The sequence below is a fragment of the Macaca mulatta genome, chromosome 11 (assembly GCF_049350105.2).
Source record: "Macaca mulatta isolate MMU2019108-1 chromosome 11, T2T-MMU8v2.0, whole genome shotgun sequence".
In the NCBI taxonomy this organism is placed as follows: Eukaryota; Metazoa; Chordata; class Mammalia; order Primates; family Cercopithecidae; genus Macaca; species Macaca mulatta.
Window position 1 is genome coordinate 25046653 of NC_133416.1, and position 22055 is coordinate 25068707.

A 22055-nucleotide genomic window follows, 5' to 3' on the forward strand; every position below is an offset into this window, starting at 1 on the left:
CTACAAGAATTTGTTTTAGAGAGCTAAAGCTATCAACAGCTGCAGATTTTAAAAATTACATATTAAAACTGTTAGGTTAGATCAGTTGTACAACTTAGTAAATCTTGTATCCTGAGTTTCTGAAGTCTGGTGGATAGATGTCTCTGAAATCATTGGTTTTAGTCTTTTTACTGATAGTTTTGTATAGGGAATTCATCTTTTTCTCTTCTAAAATAACATTTTTCCTCTAATTTATTTCTATTACTTATTGTACATAAATTTTAAAATAAAATTTTAAAATAAAAGGAAAAAAGTCACTTGTCTATCACCTGTTAATAGTTTAAACATTTTGGTTTATTTCCATTCATCCTTCCCCACATGCATTATTTACATATATATTTTTTCTCTGTAGGCATATTTTAATTTGGATCACAGTTTACTACTTAGTATCTCCTTTTCATATGACATTTGTAATTTCCCTGGTCATTATTTTTGAAAATGAGATTTCTTCATGGTTTTATTTCATTTTACTTTCATGCCTGTGAGTATTTTATCATGATGGTTGTCTCTTCACTCTCCTACTCCCATGATTCCTAGAAAAGAAACTTTAAAACATGTTTCTACTTCCCATTCTGCAGTTTAGTAAAGTGATTTGGTTAACTCTAAGACTTGTGGAGTAATATTCTGTGAATTCAGGTATACAGACAGGAGGATCACTTCAGGCCAGGAGTTCAATACCAGCCTGGGCAACATAGCAAGACCCCCGTCTCTACAAAAAACAAAGAGAGAAAAAAATATATAATACTTGAGGTAGTTGAATTGCCGTGATTTATTGTCACCAATATTTTAAAATCTTATATTTATTATTATAATACACATTACATTTTTATAACTGGGTTATAACTGATTATTCTCACTTATTCTAGATGTGACTTATTTATACAAGTTTAGAATTATATATTAAATACAATTATATTAAAAATATTTGCTTTTATGTAAAACACAATTTGCCATGACATTTTTTGTCATATAATTTTGTTTTTGTTTGTGTTTGAATATGATCAAATACTTTCCAAAATTAAACTTACAAATGTATATCAAGATACTATAATTCAAAAGCTGTTTTTATTTGGGAAATAAATAACAATGTGAAAAGACCAGGAATTTGTTCTCCTACCTAAGCCTGATGATTAAAAGACAGTGTAACTATGCAGGTGTTAAACATTTTCTATATTCTTACAGCCATCTCTGTTCATATATCCATTTTAACTCCACACCCTGTAAGCCTTTGAGTTTGTGATCCCTGGTGAAGACAGTGACCCACATTGATTTTTTTTTTTAAGGTTTCTCTCTGTCTCTTTTGCTTTTTCTTTTGAATATAGGACCTATATCTTTGTTAAGGCAAATCCTTTATAATATTACTCAAAAGTTAAAAGTTCCTGAGTAGTAGTATGAAAGAACTAGATTATCTTTGGAGAGCTATAATGACATGCCTATATATGTAGCAGTAATTTAGAATAGGCATCTATTTAGCTTATGTAAAAATTTCTCACATTTATAAACGTTAACAGAAACCATACTTTTGCTTTTTTATAAGATAAAACCACCACCTTAATGCTGCTCAGATATGGAAACCTTAGGTAGTATTACAGGAAAATGTAAGCATATGATAGCAACTAACTTCTTGTTAGTGATCTTACTTAATTTGCTCAGCAAGTATTATAGCATTATTGCAAGATTTACAGAATTCAGGTCTTGAAAAGTTTATATTTTATTTCCATATGTAGATAAGCTTATCAGTTTACTCTTGGAGTATCAAAATTTTTGTTAAAATTACACAGATTATTAGCAATTTTCAAATATAAAAATTTTGTTTCTAATTAAACTTGAATTTTTAAGTAACTGGTGCCCCCATGTGGCGAAAGATGTATTTTGCTTTTGTTTAAACTTGGAGAATGACTGTCTTTTCATTTTTCTTTAAAAAAGTGGACATTAGTGTTTACAAAGAAGCTGTTGACCAAGAGAAATAATTTGAATTTTGTAAAGCTCATTGCCATAAAATTCACAGCCTTACCCTGTATTGTCTCAGAAGTGCATGTAATCAAGCACGTACAGTGAGACAAAATATTGGAAGCTATTTAATTACAAATAGCATAGGGATTTTCTGATCTTATATGTGATTTCTTAATGTCTTTGTTTTTGTGTCTCACATAGGTGATGTACAGTTCATTGATTATGAATATTCTGGATACAACTACCTGGCATATGACATTGGAAATCATTTCAATGAATTTGCAGGTATAACTAATAGAGTAACTTATGTAGCTTTGAAGTGGTATTTGCAGAATATTTTGTTCTTTTTTAAAGCAAATAAACTGGGAGCAGGAGCAACATTTTCCCATATGTTGTTGACCGTTTTTCTTTGCTTTTGTTTGTCACTGGAGGAAAGCAGAGATGACCAAAATTTCTTCCTTAATTGCCATCAGAAAGTAATAGGAGAAAGATAATGATTGTGGCTTCTGTTGAGACCAGACATAGTATAAGGTGCTTCATAAATCTTACCTCATTTTTTTCTCCACAACAGCCCTACAAGGTAATATTCCCAGTTTACATATCAAAAAGAAACTTACCAACGTCACAGTAAAATACAGAGAACTAAGATTTGAAGCTAATTTTTAAGCATTTAAAAAGCCTTTGCTGTTTCCAGTGTAAACTGGGGCTTTTGGAATGTTGGTTCACTAAAAAACTCAATAACCTTTTTTTGTCTTTGGCTATGAATATTGAAAAGTTGGTCATTTTTACCCCTAACTTAAATTAAAATTACTAGTTTTTTAAATGTAAATGGAAATAATTTAAAATCCATTTTATCACTCTTTATTTAGAAATATGAAATGCTGTAAAAGCTAAAGATTAGAACATACCCCTGAATGGTTTATACATAGTAGAAATTTTTTATTGTTGAATTTATATTTGTGTAAGTTTATGTATTTATGTATTTTTATATACTTCAGATTACCAGACTGGGAAATACTCTGGGGAAAAATTTTAATTTGACATTTCCAGTTGTTTTGGACTACCAAACTTATCATATACATATAAGCTGTACATATTTTTACATATCTCATCTATGGAAACGGAACTAGCTGTACATATAATGAAATATTACCATATTACTAATATAGACAGTCATTGCCGTCGATATGAAATAGAAAACTCCAGTGATCTTCAATGATTTCGTGAGCAAAAAAAGTGAGCTAAAACTTGTGAGTTAGGTAGAATTTGGATGTGTAAAAAACTACTTTTATAGGATATAAAATTCATGAAGGAGCCTAGAAAGTTATGGTACTAGTGAGGTAGATTTAGACCAACTTATAAAGAACCTTGGATGCTAAGGAAAATAGTATGAACTTTGTCTTCTAGGTTAGTATTTTCCAAACTACAGATCATGAAATTAAATTTTTGGGGTAATGACTTTTTTTTTTTCAAAGCAAGGAATGGAAAAGAGAAACAAAATATCAGAGTTGGAAAATGTTGTTGGGGTAAATACTGTTGTGTGAAATTTAGTATCAGCTGGTTATATGTATAAGGTCTCAAAAAAAATGTATTCTTGGTTGCAGTGAACTGAAATCACGCCACTGCACTCCAGCCTGGGCGACAGAACAAGATTCCGTCTCCAGAAAAAAAAAAAGTATTCTTACCATGAGTCATGTTTTAAAAAGTTTTATAGCCACACTTTGAGGTGGTTCTCCAAATGTCAGCATGCTTAAGAATTTCCTGAGTTGCTTCCTAAAATGCATATTTTGGGTTTGTGATGCAGCTGGTTCTAGCTACATACTTTGAGGAAAAATTGAAGCCATGAGAATTGATTTGGTGATCAACAGTAATGTGCCTTAGCGTTTAAGCTGAAATACAGAATGATTGGTTTATTATTTTAATAAATGCTATTTACTTAACAGGTACCATTCTAGCCAAAATGGAACTTTTCATTTTTTTATGAAAAAATGGTGGTTTTAGGGATTATTAAGGTATGCAGAAGAGTTTATGTTTTAAAATTTTTCAGTGTATTTTTTTTTTTCTTCTAAAGGTGTAAGTGATGTAGACTATAGTCTGTATCCAGATAGAGAACTCCAGAGCCAGTGGCTGCGTGCTTACCTTGAAGCCTACAAAGAATTTAAGGGCTTTGGGACTGAAGTTACTGAAAAGGAGGTAGAAATACTCTTCATTCAAGTCAATCAGTTTGCATTGGTAAGTTTAAATGTACAGAATTAATGAACGGTTCTTACTGTAATTTAAAATGCCTCTAAATTTTTGTCATCTTAGACAATTTCTTATTTTAAGTTTTGTGAATTTTTGTTCAGAATAGTGAAAATATATGACCATTTACAGTATGCATTACCCCATTGCATTGCTTTTAAGACAATTTTGTTTCATTTCCTACTATATCCCTATCCCCTAGAACAATGCCTGGCCATATGGTAGGTACTCAGTAATTATTTGTTTAATGAGTGGATTCTTATTAGGGTTAAGATTGATGCATAAAACAATTTCTTAGTCTATTCCTTTCTTTACATCAAAGTCAGATTTTACAGGAAAGGAGCTTTTCCACAACACATTTTATAGTTAGATCTTATATGATAAATGTAGGTTGGAAGAACCAGTAGGATTATGTTTTTTATGACTTATCCAGTGTTTTGTCTTCTTGACCTTCATTTGATAAGCAGTTATTTCCAGCTTTATTGGTATCTTAAAGCTTTATTATTAAGACCTACTTCTCTTTTCATGCATTTATATTTTAAAAATTAGCTCATTAAATTATCTTTTGAGAACAGTATGATACATTAGAATGATCTTTCAACTAAGGTGTTAGATAATTAAATGGAATAATAAGCCAAGGCTATTTTAGCTGCTGCTTTTCAGTTTTAATATAATTTTGTACAGTTGACACGGGAAATATTTGTTATGTTGTCTGTACAGATAGACCCTAGTGGTATACAAGTATACCATTTTTATAGTCTTAAAAGTACCGTATGACCAGAGTTACTCAGAATACATCCGAAGTAAGAGAGTGTCCTGAAATGTTCCTTTACCTGCTGTTCTTATATCTATTTTTGGTACAACTACTGGGTCAATTAATGACATGCTCTACAGCTGGTCCTAGGATGTCTGCTGTTTCTATTTATTGTATTTAAGCATGATTTTAGAGAATGTAGGCCTTTCTTTCTCTTTAGGTTACTTAATGAGCTTCAGAATAAACCTAATATTCCATTTATTCATTGAATTAGTTAATTTCCATGTAAAGTACACATAGCTCATCAATTCTTAGTCATCAGTCCCACTGTTTGCTGTTAGAAAGCTGATTTGGATTTCCTTGCAAACTTTTGATGACATTTAACATTTTGGGGGGATACTATGACTGTATCTGTACATGGCATTGAAAAATACCTGTACTTCTGATTCATTAATCAGATACTAAGTACTTATTGTTATTCTAGGTCAGGTGGATTGGAAGAATTTTAAAAAATGCATTCTTTCAAAATGCTTATAATTTAGAAGGCCAAATAAGATGTACAGAATAACTCTTTTACTGGTAAAATTTGACAGTCATTTCTTTTAAAATTGATTTTATTTTAATATTTACTTACTTTTATTTTTATTTTGAGACAGTTTTGCTCTATCATCCAGGCCTGGAGTATAGTGATGTGATCACAGGTCATTGCAGCCTCAACCTCCCGGACTTAAGCAATCCTCCCACTTGAGCCTTCCGAGTAGCAAGGGCCACCATACCTGGCTAATTTTTTAGTTTTTTTGTGGAGATGAGGTCTCTCTATATTGCGCAGGCTGGTCTTGAACTCCTGGGCGTAAGTGATTTTCCCCGGCTCAGCCTCCCAAAGTGCTGGGATTACAGGCATGAGCCACCATGCCAGGCCTATTTTTTATTGGATACAAGGTGTTTGTCACCCAGGCTGGAATGCAGTGGTATGGTCATAGCTCACTGCAACCTCAAACTCCTGAGCACAAGGGATCCTCCCAACTCAGCCTTTCAAGTAGCTAGGACTACAGGTACACGCCACCATGCCTGGCTGATTTACATTTAAGTCTTTAATCTGTCTTGAGTTAATTTTTGTATAAGGTGTAAGGAAGGGGACCAGTTTCAGTTTTCTGCATAAGGCTAGCCAGTTTTCCCAACACCATTTATTAAATAGGGAATTTTTCCCCCATTGCTTGTTTTTCTCAGGTTTGTCAAAGATAAGATGGTTGTAGATGTGTGGTGTTATTTCTGAGGCCTGGGTTCTGTTCCATTCCATTGATCTATTTATCTGTTTTGGTAGCAGTACCATGCTGTTTTGGTTACTGTAGCCTTGTGGTATAGTTTGAAGTCAGGTAGCATGATGCCTCCAGCTTTGTTCTTTTTGCTTAGGATTATCTTGGCTATTCAGGGTCTTTTTTGACTTCATATGAAATTTAAAGTAGTTTTCTCTAATTCTGTGAAGAAAGGCAATGGAAGCTTGATGGGGATAGCATTGAATCTATAAATTACTTTGGGCAATATTGCCATTTTCACGATATCGATTCTTCCTATCCATGAGCATGGAATGTTTTTCCATTTGTTTGTGTCCTCTTTTATTTCCTTGAGCAGTGGTTTGTAGTTCTCCTTGAAGAGGTCCTTCACATCCCTTGTATGTTGTATTCGTGGGTATTTAATTCTCTTTGCAGCAATTGTGAATGGGAGTTCACTTAGGATTTGGCTCTCTGTTTGTCTATTATCGGTGTATAGGAATGCTTGTGATTTTTGTAAATTGATTTTTTTCTCCTGAGACTTTGCTGAAGTTGCTTCTCAGCTTAAGGAGATTTTGAAAAGCCCTTTATTTATCAAGACAGTTTTTGTTTCAATTCCTGTTCTTATTTTATCAGAATTCTGCTGATCGTCTGTTGTGTGATTTTCCTGCCCTTCTGGGATGTCACAACTTTCTTGCATCAGGGCCTCTGTTACTACCTTCTTTTGACATACCTTCTTTTCTTTTTCAAGACTTTCTGTAGCTTCTTTTTAGCTAGCCATTTACCTTCCTCTTTTACTAACTCTTAATTTCCTCCCACTGTTTATTGAGTATGTGCCTGTCACATCTCAAGCATTTGAAGGAATCAGTAATTGTGATTGCAATGTGAAATAAAAGGAAACCCTCAATCTTACTCCCTTGTCCTTCATGCATTTCTCAGACACTGCAATCTGCCTTTTCCCTCGCTACTATAAAAAGAAAATCAGGTAAGGCTTACCAATCATGACATAATCGCTAAGTCCAATGTAAATTTTTCAGTCCTTATCTTCCTTGATCTGTCAGTAGTATTTACCATTGATTTAAAAAATATTCTCTCGTTGACTTTGTGATAGTTTTATATATGATGAAAACAAGGAAATTATCAAAGTCTAGTTTCATGAATTACACACTTTATTGCCGTACAAAGATAATTTTTTCCCCTTAGGTTCACAATGCTTAAAGGGAGGAAGAACAACCTGAACAAATCTCACAGGGAATATACTCAATAGATGAGGTACATTAACTATATAATGAGTGAGTTCCAAATTATTAAAAGTCCAGTCCAATTAGGATGAAAGCAGGAGAGGATTGAGCTATACCTTTTTACGATTAGTTTCTTGGGCTTGACCAACATAGGAAAGATCCTTGAAGACACCTGAAGTTCCTGAATGCAAGAAGGTAGTGTTAGTGTTGTCATGATGAGACTTCAGAGCTCCAAGGCCTATAGAGGCCTGAACTCTGCTTTTGGAGAAGTAGCTGACAGAGTGCAGCCTGTCACAGACTAAGTGTTCGGAGTGTCAAATTGTTATGTTTATATGCATTTTGAAGTCCACTAGTTGAGGTCAATTACTCACATGGGTTCTGAGAAAGTGTAATGTAACATTCCAAAGAGGAGAAGGAGTTCACCCCAAGCACTCACATATGGAATTTGTATTAGTGTTCCCCAGAGGGACAGAGCTAATAGGATATATGTATGTGTGAAAGGAAGTTTGTTAGGGAGAATTGGCTCACATGATCACAAGGTGAAGTCTCACAATAGGCTGTCTGCATGCTGAGGAAGAAGGAAGCCAGTAGTGGCTCAGTACAAGTTTGAAAGCCTCAAAACCAGAAAAGCTGACCATGCTGCCTTCAGTCTGTGGCCAAAGGCCCAAGAGCCCCCTGGCAAACCACTGGTCTAAGTCCAAGTGTCCAAATGCCGAAGAACTTGGATTCTGATGTCCAAGGGCAGGAGGAGCAGGAGGAAGCATCCAACATGGGGTAAAAGAAGGAAGCCAGAAAACCCGGCAAGCCAAGTTATCCGACTTTCTTCTGCTGCTTTGTTTTTGCCAGGCTGGCAGCCGATTGGATGATGCCAGCCCACATTGAGGGTGGGTCTTCCTCTCCCAGTCCACAGACTCAAATGTCAGTCTCCTCTGGCAACACCCTCACAGACACACCCAGAAACAATACTTTACCAGCCAACTAGGCATCCCTCAGTCCAATCAAGTTGACACCTAATATTAACCATCATAGGGCCTGATAAGACTTCGCATTCTCCTAGGGTGTGGGAGTAGTTGCATTTGCTTACATACAGGATCTGATAGTTCTCATATTTGTGGGGTTTTTTTCCCCCTCCAGTATGGAGTCTCTATCGCCCAGCCTCGAGTGCAGTGGCGCAATCTGGGCTCACTGCAACCTCTGCCTCCTGGGTTCAAGCAGTTCTCTGGCCTCAGTAGGTGGGATTATAGGCGTTTGCCGGTACACCCGGCTGATTTTTGTGTTTTTGGTAGAGACGGAGTTTCACCATGTCAGCCAGGCTGGTCTTGAACTCCTGACCTCAAATGATCCACCCACCTTGGCCTTCCCGAGTGTTGGGATTACAGGTGTGAGCCACCTCACCTGGCCATATTCTTGCAGGGAGGGGGAATACATCATTTTAAAGCCGTGTGACAAATTCTCTTTTTGTACTGTCTTGCTCAGTCTCTTAATCTGGCTCCTCTTTCCTCCTCTTCTCCCAGCCCTCTTACATGTTAGTAGTATTCCCTAGTGTTCTGATTTGGGTCTACCCCTTCCAAGTTCTGTTCTTGCTTCCTAAAATGTTCTTGATTTCATCCCCTTCTCCCTTTATTTTTGACTTTTGATTGAGAACTTAATCTCTTACTAACATTAGCCTTTGCTGGTCTCTTTGCCTTCAGTTTGTTGTTGTTGTTGTTGTTTTTCCTGTCTTTAATTTATCCTGTTTATTAAGAAAGTGATCCTTTCTAGTAATTAGAATTTAATTTGTCAATTAGATTGTGTCACTTTTCTATTTTATGGCTCCCTGTGACCTACAGAATGAAATCCAAATGACAGCATCTGCAAACTCTTATTTCCCACTACTTCACACCTCCTACATCAGCCCTAGCAGAGTCATTTTGTGCCGACATACTCCATGATGTTTCATGTCTGTGTACTTAGAAGCTTATTCCTTCTACCTGGAATGCCCTTTACAGATTTCTTTCCCTGCATCCCTTTACAGATTTCTCTTATTCCTTATGGATGTGTCTTAAGTGCTGTTTCCTCCTCAGATAGTTTATGAAGCTGCTTTGATAAAAAGAAAAGCAGGTCTGAATAATAAGATCAGGGTATACGTGTTTTGAAATATTACAAATGGTTAGTAAATGTTTAGTGCTCAGGCCGTGATACAGACTTCTGAAGATTATAAGACTTCACTTGTCATTGATTGTTTAATGTTGAGATGGTGGCAAACAAAAGTAGGTATATGCATTATAAAACCAAACAGAGTATACATAATGACTTTGAGGAGTTTTTCTTTTTTTTCTTTTTTCCCCATTATATGCACACTTGGGATTTATTTTAGTTATTTACTTACCATATAAAGCTTTGAATATTTCTTTGCAACAGGGGTGAGTAGTGTAGAAATTAAAATACCTTTTAACAGAGAGACTTACATATCCATAACCTCCAAATGTAAAAGAAATAGTATAGTTACAGAATTTATTATTTTTTGGGGTGTACTTATATTTTGGGGGGATGCAAATGACCAATGGGCTGTTTTCTGCCTTTGCTTCTCATCCATTTAGAATCCACTGTTATATATTAATTTATCACTTTTCCCCCTATAAAAATGGTTGCCTACACAAATGAGATTTCAGTGAGATTTTATGGATAATGCTTCTTTAGTGTAGAATCATTTAATTTATTTAAGTATATGAATAAAAACTAATTGAGAAATATAGTTACCATCTCTGCTTGACAATGGTGAGAAGAGCTAAGTTGGTATGTTTTTAAAATGCAGAATGATTCTTGATTTCTCAGTCTTTTCCACTACAGAATAAATTTAGTAGGAAGAAGAGATTAGGATACCATCTATAGGTGATTTTATATCAATGTAAAATATGCAAGGCGATTTAGACTAGTGGTTCTCAAAGTTTTCAATCTTAGGACCTCTACACACTTAAAATTTTTTTGAAGACCTCTACAAGCTTTTGTCTTTGTGAATTAATTGGCAGTATTTACCATATTAGAAGTCAAAATTCAAACATTTAAGTATATATATATATATTTAAAATAAACTCATTACATTAATGTAAATACCATAAATAGAATAACTATTTTTCAAAACAAAAAACAATTTAGTGAGAAGAATGGCATTATTTTACACTTCTGCAAATTTCTTTAATGTCTGGTTTAATAGAATACAGCGGGATTCCCGTATCTGCTTCTGCATTACATCTTTTGTGATGGATTGTTTCATTTCAAGTATATGAAAAAAAGTTTCACACATGCATGCTGGAAAAGAGGAGTATTTTGCCTTTTCAGATAATTGTGGATATTCTTTTTTGATACTAGACCAAAACTCAACAAGTGATAGTTTCTTAAAGGTTAGTTGCTGTGAATAATCTGAACATATCAATTAACTTTTTACTGTATTACATTAAGATCTACTGGTTTATCTTGCAGATTGAATGATTCTTTTACCTGTATGTGATTTGGTAATTTTAGCTTATTAGTTATTTGGAAAATAATTGATTCATTGAGTTGTATAGATCTTCCAAATGTTGACACATCTCATTATAAGATAGCTAAAGATCACATGTGTTGATATCACCACCAGTGTCATCAGAAAAACTTACAGTACTATATTGAGAAGCTGTTAAGCTCACAGAATCACATACAACTTTTCTCATGTTCTAATTTTAGGGTGAAAACTTGAATTTTATCATTGGCAACAAATACTGTCAGTTATTTTCACTGAAATGACAAGTTATCTTTTTTATAGTTGGGAAAATGTCTGCCAAATACCCAAGTCTGATAACTCTAGTTTGATAACTCTAGTTTGTATATTAGTCATTTTTTTTCAAGTAAAAATGGTGTTGCATTAAAAATGTGCAAATTCAACTCAAAAGTCAGTTACCTAAGTGTTTTTCCTGAGACAACCATTGTACTTTGGATATGCAGTAGACATGCTTTATATGTACTGCCTATTTCCTCCCACAGAATACTAGAGCTTGTATTTCAGGGTAGAGATTTGATAAAATTAATAGTTTTAATGGTTTCACAAAGGACATTCTTTAGTGGCTTTTTACTGTTATTGTGTGATGGTGAAGAATAAAACTGTTATACTAGTGTGATTTGCTACGACTGCCTTGACTTAAGGTAACAGTAGCTTCACCCTCCTCTGCTTTTGAACCATTGGTGTAAACGTTAACATAGTCAAAAAGGCAAGTAACATATCAGTGTAATTATGAAAGTAATTTTGGGCCTCTGAAACCTCCCATGGGTTCATCGACCACTTTAAGAACCTCTGATGTAGACTTTGAAAAGAAGAAAGTCCTCTAATTTCGTAACTTCATTTCTCAATACCCGATACACTTTTTTAGATAGAAGACCATTTTTGAAAATCTTTATCATTTTTAATCATTCTGGTTTCATGTAGTAAGAATAGCTAGCATCCTATTGAATATTTGTTATATGCCAGGTATAGGCACTATTATGACCTACATTTTACAGATGAGGAAATAAAGGCACCGTGTTTGGTGCTTAAAGCCACACACCAGAGCCCAGCTTTTTTTTTTTTTTTTTTTTTTTTTTTTTCAAACTATTATGCTTCATGTGCAAGTGACTTTACTTGTTTAGTCTTTGCTACATTGTTTATTCTTTTCTATCCCTGTATCAGATAAGAAATTATATTCTTGTTCTTTTTTTTTTTTTTTTTAAGAGATAGGGTCTCACTCTGTTGCCCAGGCTGGAGTGCAGTGGCGTGCTCCTCACTGCAGCCTTGAACTCCTGGGCTCTAGTGATCACCAGCCTCCTGAAGAGCTGGATGGTTAGTGATATTTTTTGGGGAAGCCAAAACCAAAGTGCAGTGTGCTTTTTAAATAGAGATCTTTAGGTTGAAAATTTGTTTTTACATATATTATTTCCTTTAGTCTTTAAAACAATCCTATGTAGAATACAGAATGGCTGATATTCCCATCTCGTAAATGATAGATCTGACACTAAAGTTTGTGACTTATTAAAGGTTGCAAAGGTACTCAGAGATAGAGCCTGGACTGGAGCCTCTACATCTTGTAATTCAAATTAAGAATTCTTTTTGATATACTGTGCTGCTTGACCTTGGTATTTAAAAATATCAAGGTCACGGCTGTTGAGTACTTTTTTGTTAGAGCCCCTTTGTTACTGTTGCTATAATGAATTTAGCTGAAACAAAAACCTTGTCTTTAATACTTTTTCTACTTAGAATTTTTAGTTAGAATATAGTATTTCTTGGGAAGTGAAATCTTGTTCAAATTTTAAAATATTACCATGTTCAACTGAAAATAGATTGTAAAGCACACATAATTATTTTATAGTTACTGATTACATACTAAATTTCCCTGTAAGTCCAAAGCCCATATTTTTCCTGACATAAGTTGTGTTACTTTATGTTGTAGTCTGTTATGCAGAATTAAGCCAATAAGACAATTTTCAGATGTTTTTCACCCCTAGAACATTTTTTACATTTAAATATATTTATTGCTTGTGAGATTTGGGTTTTCTTTTGTGTTTATATTTTTATGTCAAGAAACAAAGGCCTTTGATATAATGTGTAAGCCTGTTAGCAATTATAACCTTTAAAAACACTAACATCTATCAGTGCTAATAGTAAACTTTGCTTTATAAAAAAGCAGGTCACAGTAACTGACCTCTATTTTTCAAGTGATTGTAATTTACCATAACCTCCTTTGGTGTTGACGAAAGTGATCTGTAGCCATCTAGCAGGTGTAGACTTCAATATGATCTAGGTTTTAGACACTGTATATAAAAAGAACAGCAAGAAAGTGTGGTGCATGGAGTTGATTTAGAGGATAGAATTAGCAATTCATATGTGTTTTACAGAGAAATTCATTATCATAATTTTTTATTTTTCTTTCCTTCTTTTAAGGCTTCTCATTTCTTTTGGGGATTGTGGGCTTTGATTCAAGCCAAATACTCCACTATTGAGTTTGATTTCCTTGGGTGAGTTAAATTTTATTATATGGATTACATTGGTCTCTGCTTTTGTTTGGATTAACATTTAGAATTCACAGGGAATATTGTAGTTATTTGCAATCAATTATAAAAGTTGCATACATTTAGTAATTGGTCTGTGAAGAAATTGCTATAAGCTGTTAAGTGCTCACAGGATTAGAAAAGTGTCCAGTAGGTGGTGCAGTAAACTAAAAATATGTCCTTTGAAAATGTTAAACTTTAAAAAAACCAGCTTAGAGAGGACTGAGTGGAAATAAGGGGAGGACCAAGTTTTTCAGCTTTGACTAATTTTTTTGTTGTTCTCTTTTTCTCACTAGGTATGCAATTGTTCGTTTTAACCAGTACTTTAAAATGAAGCCTGAGGTTACTGCATTAAAAGTGCCTGAGTAAAGAAGAGATTTAATTATTCTCCAGTAGCTGAGCAATGCTTGTGAATCTTTTCTTAAGAAATCCCAAAAAGCCAATATTAGTTAAAATTCTGTTATTTAATTTGGTTATCTTGCTTTATAAATTATGCCTCTAAACAATCAATCTATTTTTTAAATAGACTGAATGATGTCAAGAAATATACCTACTGCTCTCAGTATGTGGTGGATTAGAAATGTGTTAAATCTGCAAAAGGTATAAAGATGTCAGTTTAAGCATTTCTTTGATAATTTAACCTATGTTGTATGTGAATTATTTATTATAAACTTAACAGGATTCTGTGACTGTTTTTCTCTGTTTCATGTTTGTTGAGTGTAAGCAATGAAAATGTCCCAGATAAATTGTTTTCAGTTTTACTTTAATATTAATTTCAGTAAACATTCTAGTTGTTCAGTGTAACCTTTTTATCTTGATGCATTGTAAGTAAAATGAATCATTTTCTCTTGAAATGCCAGTCATTGACTGATGTAGATAGTTTAGGATTTTCATATAAAAATACCTGTTTCGGAAGGTGAAATACATTCACTGTCTGTGTTGGTGGTACATCTTGTTGAATTCAATATTAGAAAGTATTTCTTTTTGGGGTAATATAACTTAGAATTAAATCCCCATTTCTCTACGTAGTCTGGCAGTATAAATATAAATATTTACCATATAATCTTGGAATAAGTATGAGTTAATGTTACCAAAATCTGTATTAAATAATGTTTTCAAATGCTAAATGTGATCAAGTTACTATTTTCAGTTTTGAAAATTTTACAGTATCAAATTCTTTCTAACCAAAAATTTTCTTTTACTTTTAGAGATGCTTTATGTTTTTGATTATTAGTCAGTAGTATTGCTAATTTTTAAAACAAACATACAAAGTTTATCATATGTGGAAATAAGAAAATATTGTTTAGGCTAATTATTTTTTACCTATCCAGAGTCATTCCTTGCATTTCAGTTTCATGTTTTAGTTTCATGTTTCGTTCCTTACATTTTAGTTTCATGTTTTAGTCTGGTTCTATGTTTTTAGAGTGATAGCAAATGATTACTTGATATATGTAAGTTCAGCGTTATATGTTGAGGCAGTTATGTAATTAAATAAGGAACACTTAGGGCATTGATCTTGTACACTTAAAATCTGACAGATGACAAAATGTGAATTAAGCAGAAATAGTCATGGCAGGAGGGTTTTTGTTTATTTCTCTTGTTTTTGTTTAACTGTATTTTTAATTTAGTTTGGTGGTAAGAAGGAGGTAATTATTATATGGAAAGAAGTTAGATCTTTCAGATAGATAAATAGGCTTCAGGTTTTGAAGTCTGCTGTTGTAGTTGGGCAGTCATGGTTAACTTTACTTAGAAAATTAGTCTGACAAGCTTTGCACTTCGGTCACATAAGTGCCCATGTACAAAGTTGGCTTACTGGATCTGCATATTCAAAATATGCAACTACAAATTTATCCTCTGAGAAATCTTCTGAGGAGTCTGATGTATTCCAAATGACTTAATATTCTCAGACAAATGCTTTAAAATACTTGGATTATCTCAAGATTTTTAAAGCTAATAAAGTAAATAGAAACACAGGCCATTTTAAATGGTAAATTCTAGTTACATAAATAGAATCTTAAAATATGTTTGTATCTATAACAGTGTTAGACCAGATTTGGTTTCTACCTCCCCAATGTTATAAATGTTCACTTTTGTTTTTACAAACCATATTACTGTAAGATCAATAGAACTTTGCCTAGTTGATTAAGTGAATGGAACCAATTAAACAACTAGTAGCTTTTTATAATGTTAGTGTGAACTTGAAAAATTGTTTTTGGTGGAATTTTTGTCTATGGTTGGAACATTTTCATAAAACAGATAAAGAATGTGTTAATACTCGTTTTTTTTTTTTTTTTTTTTTTTTTTGCTTTCTGCCTTCTAAAGTGCAACAGTATATATCTTGTAGAACTGTGGGAGGAGAGAAGATAATTTTTCTACCTTACTCCATGTTCTTACTTCAAACTGTTTTGAATAGAGATTCACTGAGCCATTGCTGATAGACTGTGCATAGCTACTAGCTGTCACACTATTGTAAGTTTTTTGGAGAGATTCATAGGGAAGTGAATGTCACCAGGAATAAAGGCTCTCACTTTAGTTCTGGGAATATGCAGTGGATCTTGGGAACAAAATAAGATACTTAATCTATTTTCCCCACTCTGGCTAGATTTTGGGTGTTGTGATGCTCCTACTTCCTGTGTAGGTTTTTGGGATCGTGGTGCAGGCTAGTAATAGGGTTCAGAATTGCTTCTCTTTTATATCAACCGCTTAAGGGATTCTAAAGAAGGGTAAATCTCAAAGTGCTCTAAAATCATCCCTCTAAAATTTGTCCTGTGGTGTGCTGAGATGTCTGTTGCCTTTTTATGTTAAGCTAAGGAACTTGAATGCCTTACCTAATAACTCAACTAGTAGTAAGCTCATTTTGTAAATATGAAAATGGCTGTAAGAAGTGGCATTCATGTATATTCAATGTTAATCAATAGACCATAGTGGCCTGGATGCTTTAACAAGCAAAATTCCACAAATTTTTTCATTATTTCCCCTTCATACTTGTATGATCTCACCTGACCAGTGATTTCTTTTCCTCCTAACCCCATGCTACCACCATATTCTGGAAATCAAAAGAGATGTGGTAGTACATCATACAGTACACATGATCATCTGAGATCAATATGAGCACAAAACTCATCAAGTAGGTCTGCCTGGAATGTATATAAAATAATGTAAATAAAAATTTGTAAATTAGTGTGAATTGTATCTTGCATTGTGTATTGTTTTGCATTCTCTTCCCTTTTGTAGAAATTTTTCTGTAAGGAAATGATTCAGCTTGTTGGTTTTAGACTAAAAATAGCCAACAGTTGTGGCTGCACAGTGAGATCACAGGAACTGGAAATAGGGTTTGTCGGCTTTGGTTAATGTCAGTACTTATTTATTTAGCCTCTCGATGCTTAATAAGACTTTTCTTTATTTTTTAGTTAGCCGTTAGGTTTTGTGAGGTTAGATTCCTGGAAGCAGTGAATTTGTACACTGTTATATGAATAGAGCTCCATTCTTTGACTCATGATTCCAAGCTAAAGGAAATTAAAAATGTAATTTAATAATTTCCTATTTTTAGGGTTGTTAATTTTTTTTCTACAAAAAAACCTTGAAATTTTATATATCCCAATGTGAATCTAAGTTCCATATATACAGAAACAAGACAAATAATAAGTCTTTACTTCAACTTAAGCATATCTCAAATGACTTCTTTAAATTTAAAGTTGATCCTGATAGGATCATAAAAGACAGAAAAGACATAAGTAATCTTGTAATGACAACTGTTTCCATTTTTGCCGAACTAAAAATATTTAACTTCATAAATATATGTTACTACAGCTTCCAGATTTAAAGAAAAAAGTTTCCCCCAAACACTCTCAATTAAAAGTTAGAACCCTCCACTTTTAAAATTATATAGTTATTTCTTTTTTACATTACACAGAAGCCTTCTGTACCATTTTACGAATTCCTGTCTTCATAATATAAGTGAAAATACTGTCATTTCGATTTTCTGCTTTAAATTGCTTTTAATAAACATTCCAAAGTGATACAGACTTAAGCTTTTAATCAATCAGTCATTCAGTTGATAGACAAAGTTACGATGCTTTATGCTAGCAAACTTGTTGACAGCAACTTGTGCTACTTTATGCAGAAAACAAATGCTAGTAATTATTATGCACAGAGGAAAAATAATTTTAAGTATGTGGTAAAGCAGCTTCATTTTTCAAAATTGATTTGCTCTGCTTTTTCTTTGGTCCATTAGATTCCAGAATATCCTTTTACTGGGAATTTAGTTACATATTAAGATAACCTGTTATCAGTTTGTTTTGAAAAGAAGACATTGTTAGTTATATTGAACCACCTTATTTTAAAATTTTTAACTTTTATATACCACTTGTGTGATTCCAGTGTCATGTCTTGGGTTTGATGTCGTTGGACAGAAAAGTGTATCAATTATTTTAAATGAATTTTTCCCCGTGTTTGAGGCTTAGTCTGTAAATGTGTTGCTGTAACAGAAAATACTTGGGTATGCATTACTTGAATACTTGAAGACTGAAATTAATAAGATGTATTACATAATGAATTAGATTTTTCTGAACAGTTTTTTACACTGAAAATCTTCATTTCTGGATTACAATTTGAAATGGAATGAAGACCTGAATTATTTGGATAGGAAAAAATTATGATAGTGCTTATGGGAACTGTAAACTCTTTTGTGTTTGACGCATCAAACTTCAAGTTTTTTGTAGGTTTCTCTCCTGAAATTTTCTTTCTCTTCTATACTTTATGCACTTACTATACTACTGATGTAATAAAAGGGCAGGGTTAAAAATATTGTATCTGTATTCATTGTGAATCCTATAGCTTTTCTAGTTATCAAAAAATTTCTTTCTAAAATACTCTTAATCCCATTGTTTTGGTTTACATCTTACCAATTTGTGGTATTTCAAATGCCATTAATCATTTTAGTACAACACCTGTGTTTATAAAAATTTGAAAACATTACATATTGTATTTGAAACTAATTAGTGAATGGTAAGAAAAAAACTGGCCGACAGAATTATAGGTGATGCATTAGTTAAGTTTCAAAACTCATAATAAAGGAACCTTCAGAGATAAGTTGAAACCCAGTGGTATCCCTGGATACCACTGGGGACTGGAAAAGACCCCAAAAAGGCAGTGGAGAAGATTAGTGTTTACTTGCTGTGGTTGTGGTGTGCTGCTACTTAATTACAGGTGGTGACACGCTGAAATTCTTATTGTCCAATAATCTGAAGTAGTTTCCGGTATTTATCTGTACTAAATTGGCTATAAATTGAGTCTGCAAAGAGGAAACTTTTTGACTGTACTGTATTTAGGAGCCTTTGTACAGCTAGGTCAGATCTCCACGATATGAAGTATTTGAGTTTTAAAATATACTGTTATTAAAAGGAAAAGACATGGCCATTTTTCCATGTGCTTAAATGATAATTTCCTTATTCAGTTTCAGAAGAAAAAGAATGAAATTGAGTAACTGTCATTGCGTTAGCTCTATGTTGAATTGGGAAATTGTGGCATAAAGCTTAAATTCGTGTTTATCAAATGTGAAGCATAGTAGTATAATGCTGCTTTGTATATAATGTAAGTGCTACAAATAGTCTCAGCACTGACAATGTATTGATACCTCTTAAATGAATGCAACTTTTGATGTAGGTGTTTTGATATGCCTCAGAAAATATCTGAGTGTCTAAGAATTTGTTAATCTGTTTGGTAATGAAGATACTTCCTGTGGTTTTGTTTCATATTTTCATGTTTAAAATTTAAGTTTTACATTTTTACTACTGTTAATTTAAGTAAAATTTGTTCTGTGGTTAAAATGAGGTTGGCAGTGAAGAAAATTAAAAACAGCCTCATTCATGTAACTGGTTAAGTAAAAATACATTTTCACTATGTGTTCATAAACTTAATGAAGCTGTTTGTCTTTCAGTTCAAATATAAGTGATGTTTAGGCTTTATTTCTGTTAATAAGGCTTTTTACCATTGATTAAATGAAGGAATGTATCTTTTTGAAGAGATTTATATTCTGTAAATAAAAATTGGTTGTAACAATAAAGTTGAGTTCTAACTACAGTGTATTCATAAATTTTGTTACTTCAACTTATTTTTGAGGTTTTCCTTGTGAATATCTGCAAACAAGACTTTCCAAAGTTAGTATATAAGTGTATATGTGGAGTGATTCTTTAAATTCTAATTCTAAATTCTAGGTTTTTTTTTTTTTTTTTTGGTTTGGTTTTAGTTTTATATACATTAAAAAGTATTGTGGGATCTGGCCAGCAGCCCACAATGCAACAGGGCTCTTTCTTTGCTCTCAGGCAGATCAGCAGGTGGAGAAATAATAGACCCACACAACATAGTGAAAGCTGTTTCCAGGGGGTCACCACCTTCTGGTCCCACGGTGCCGCCAATGCACTGGATATACCAGCATTTATTATTAAGTTTAGTGAGAGCGGGGGTAGGTTAGTGAGGGATTTAGGGTCATTTGATTATTAGGTGAGATGGTCACATGAGGATGAAGTAATTCTTTAACATAACATCTGTATGCAGAAGTACAATATACAGAGATAAGAATTTATAATATAGTGTGTGCATCAGTAATTTCTAACAGAGCCTTAAAACAGAAACACGGTCTTTTCATAACCTATGATTAGCAAGATATTAATCAGCAGTAACAGTTGCAGCAAAAACTGGTTACAAACAATCCATAGAAACAGGACGTGAAGCTAGACAACCGGTTAGACCAGAAATTCTCAGAAGGGAGTATGCCTTAAGCCTAAAGAGGCCTAGAAAAGCCAAGGCAAGATGAGGGCATTTATAGCCCCATCTTATCCATATGGACAGGCACACCTCATGCATCCGTTTATAGGCTCTCCACAAGGGTCGCATTCCATTCCCAGAGCTATGAACATCTGCTTTTCTGGGATAGGAATCTTGGTGATGTGAAACCTCCCTGACTGTACGTGTCACAGGCTCTCTGCAGGGGGAAGCACATCATGCACTGTTGGCTCATTCTGGCAGTCCAAACTGGCATTGTCTTTACACAATCCTGCATGCAATTTTATATTTACAATAATCAGGAGCATTTCTTCTTTTATTTTGTAGCAATAGTTTCAAGGGGTCTCCCTACAAAAGAGTTTTGAAAAAATGTTTACTTTTGGAAAAATTTGGTTGAGATGAGACTATGGAATATTACATAACTTATAAACATTCTGTTTACCTAGTTTAAAAATTCACTATTCTTCTGACTATTATGCTTTGTGTCTTCACTATTCTTTGGAACCAGAGTTGGGAAACATAGAGGAATAAAGACACTGAGACGTAGCATCTTATGGTCTAGGCAGGGATTATCCATTTAAACAACAAACTCTTAAAATTATCAGATAGTGTGATAGATGATCTCTGCCTTCAGATGATGTTTATTTGCCATGAAGGTCAGTTGTCCGTAAACAAAAATAGTCATTAATTTGTGTTCATGTGTGGGGTTTTTTGTAGAATGTTTTCCAGTTTGGGTTTGAGAATTTCTGATGATTAGCTTGCAGTTATGTATCCCCAACTGGGGATAACATCAACAAGTTCCTCATCTCACGTGTGATACCTTAACAAGGATACATCACTTATTAATTTTGATCACCTGGTTGAAGTATTGTTCTGTGTCTTCACTGTATATTTTCCCCTTGCAACAAATAGGCAATCTGTGGGAAAGTGCTTTAGATTGAGTATTTTGCTCCCCTACAAACATCCCCTTTTTCCTTCCCTGATTTAGCAATACTTGATAATTCTCATCCAATCCAGTCTTTATTATGATGATTGTAAAATGGTGTTTTAAAAATATTGCTATGTTCTCCTTTTCTCAGCATTTTACTGAAAGGAATTGTCCTCTTATTTGCACCTATCTACCTACCTACCTATCAATCATCTATCATCTATTTGTATTTTAGGTGTAGACTCATAGATTTCTGTTTTATTCAGTGGATTATAATCTGCTATTAATACTATTATTTATTCATGTCATTGTTAAAATTGTCTGAGATTGGTCTTGAGGGAGCCCCTCAAATTTGATTCCTTTTGCTGTGCTCCCAACATGTTTTCAGCGCTTACTTTCTGGCAAAAGAAGACATTCTAGATTCATCGTGTACCTTTTGTGCCTCAGCCCTGGAATCAGCCATTTCTCCAAAGAACCTAGAGGTTCCATTTAGGAGGAATGGTGTTTAGAAACTAAGATCTGAGAACTTGGTGTGCTTATTGACTCCTGAGATATCACCAATCCATCCTAGGTTCTTTTGACTGGCAGAGCAAGAAAGCACACACACACACATTTATATATAAATCTCTTTTTTAGAGATTGTGAGTTCATACTGTTACCTCCAATTTCTACACTTGATCTTAGCCAAAAGGCCAAGTTATACCTCCAGCTTCTAACTAGAATTTTTCCTTGCCTCTCTCATTCATATTTGTTTCTCCCTTTACCCACTATGATTATGTTTGTGTGTGTTTTTAAGAATTCCACAGAATTGATGTGCT

The 22055-nt window shown here is 33.7% G+C and overlaps 1 protein-coding gene across 7 annotated transcripts in view; it reads left to right on the forward strand.

The window, feature by feature from the left end:
• The window catches only part of ETNK1 (ethanolamine kinase 1), a 61738-nt gene extending 42131 nt beyond the window's left edge, over positions 1-19607 (forward strand). For all 7 annotated transcript variants that reach the window (XR_013400932.1, XR_013400934.1, XR_013400933.1 and 4 more), the window contains 4 exons: positions 2194-2277; positions 4064-4224; positions 13420-13493; positions 13823-19607. Coding sequence is in view for 2 of the 7 variants with exons in the window: in XM_015151275.3 (XP_015006761.2) it covers positions 2194-2277; positions 4064-4224; positions 13420-13493; positions 13823-13895 (392 nt within the window). In the remaining 5 variants the exon portion in view is untranslated. The remainder of the gene's footprint in view (positions 1-2193; positions 2278-4063; positions 4225-13419; positions 13494-13822) is intronic.
• Positions 19608-22055: the final 2448 nt, after the last annotated feature.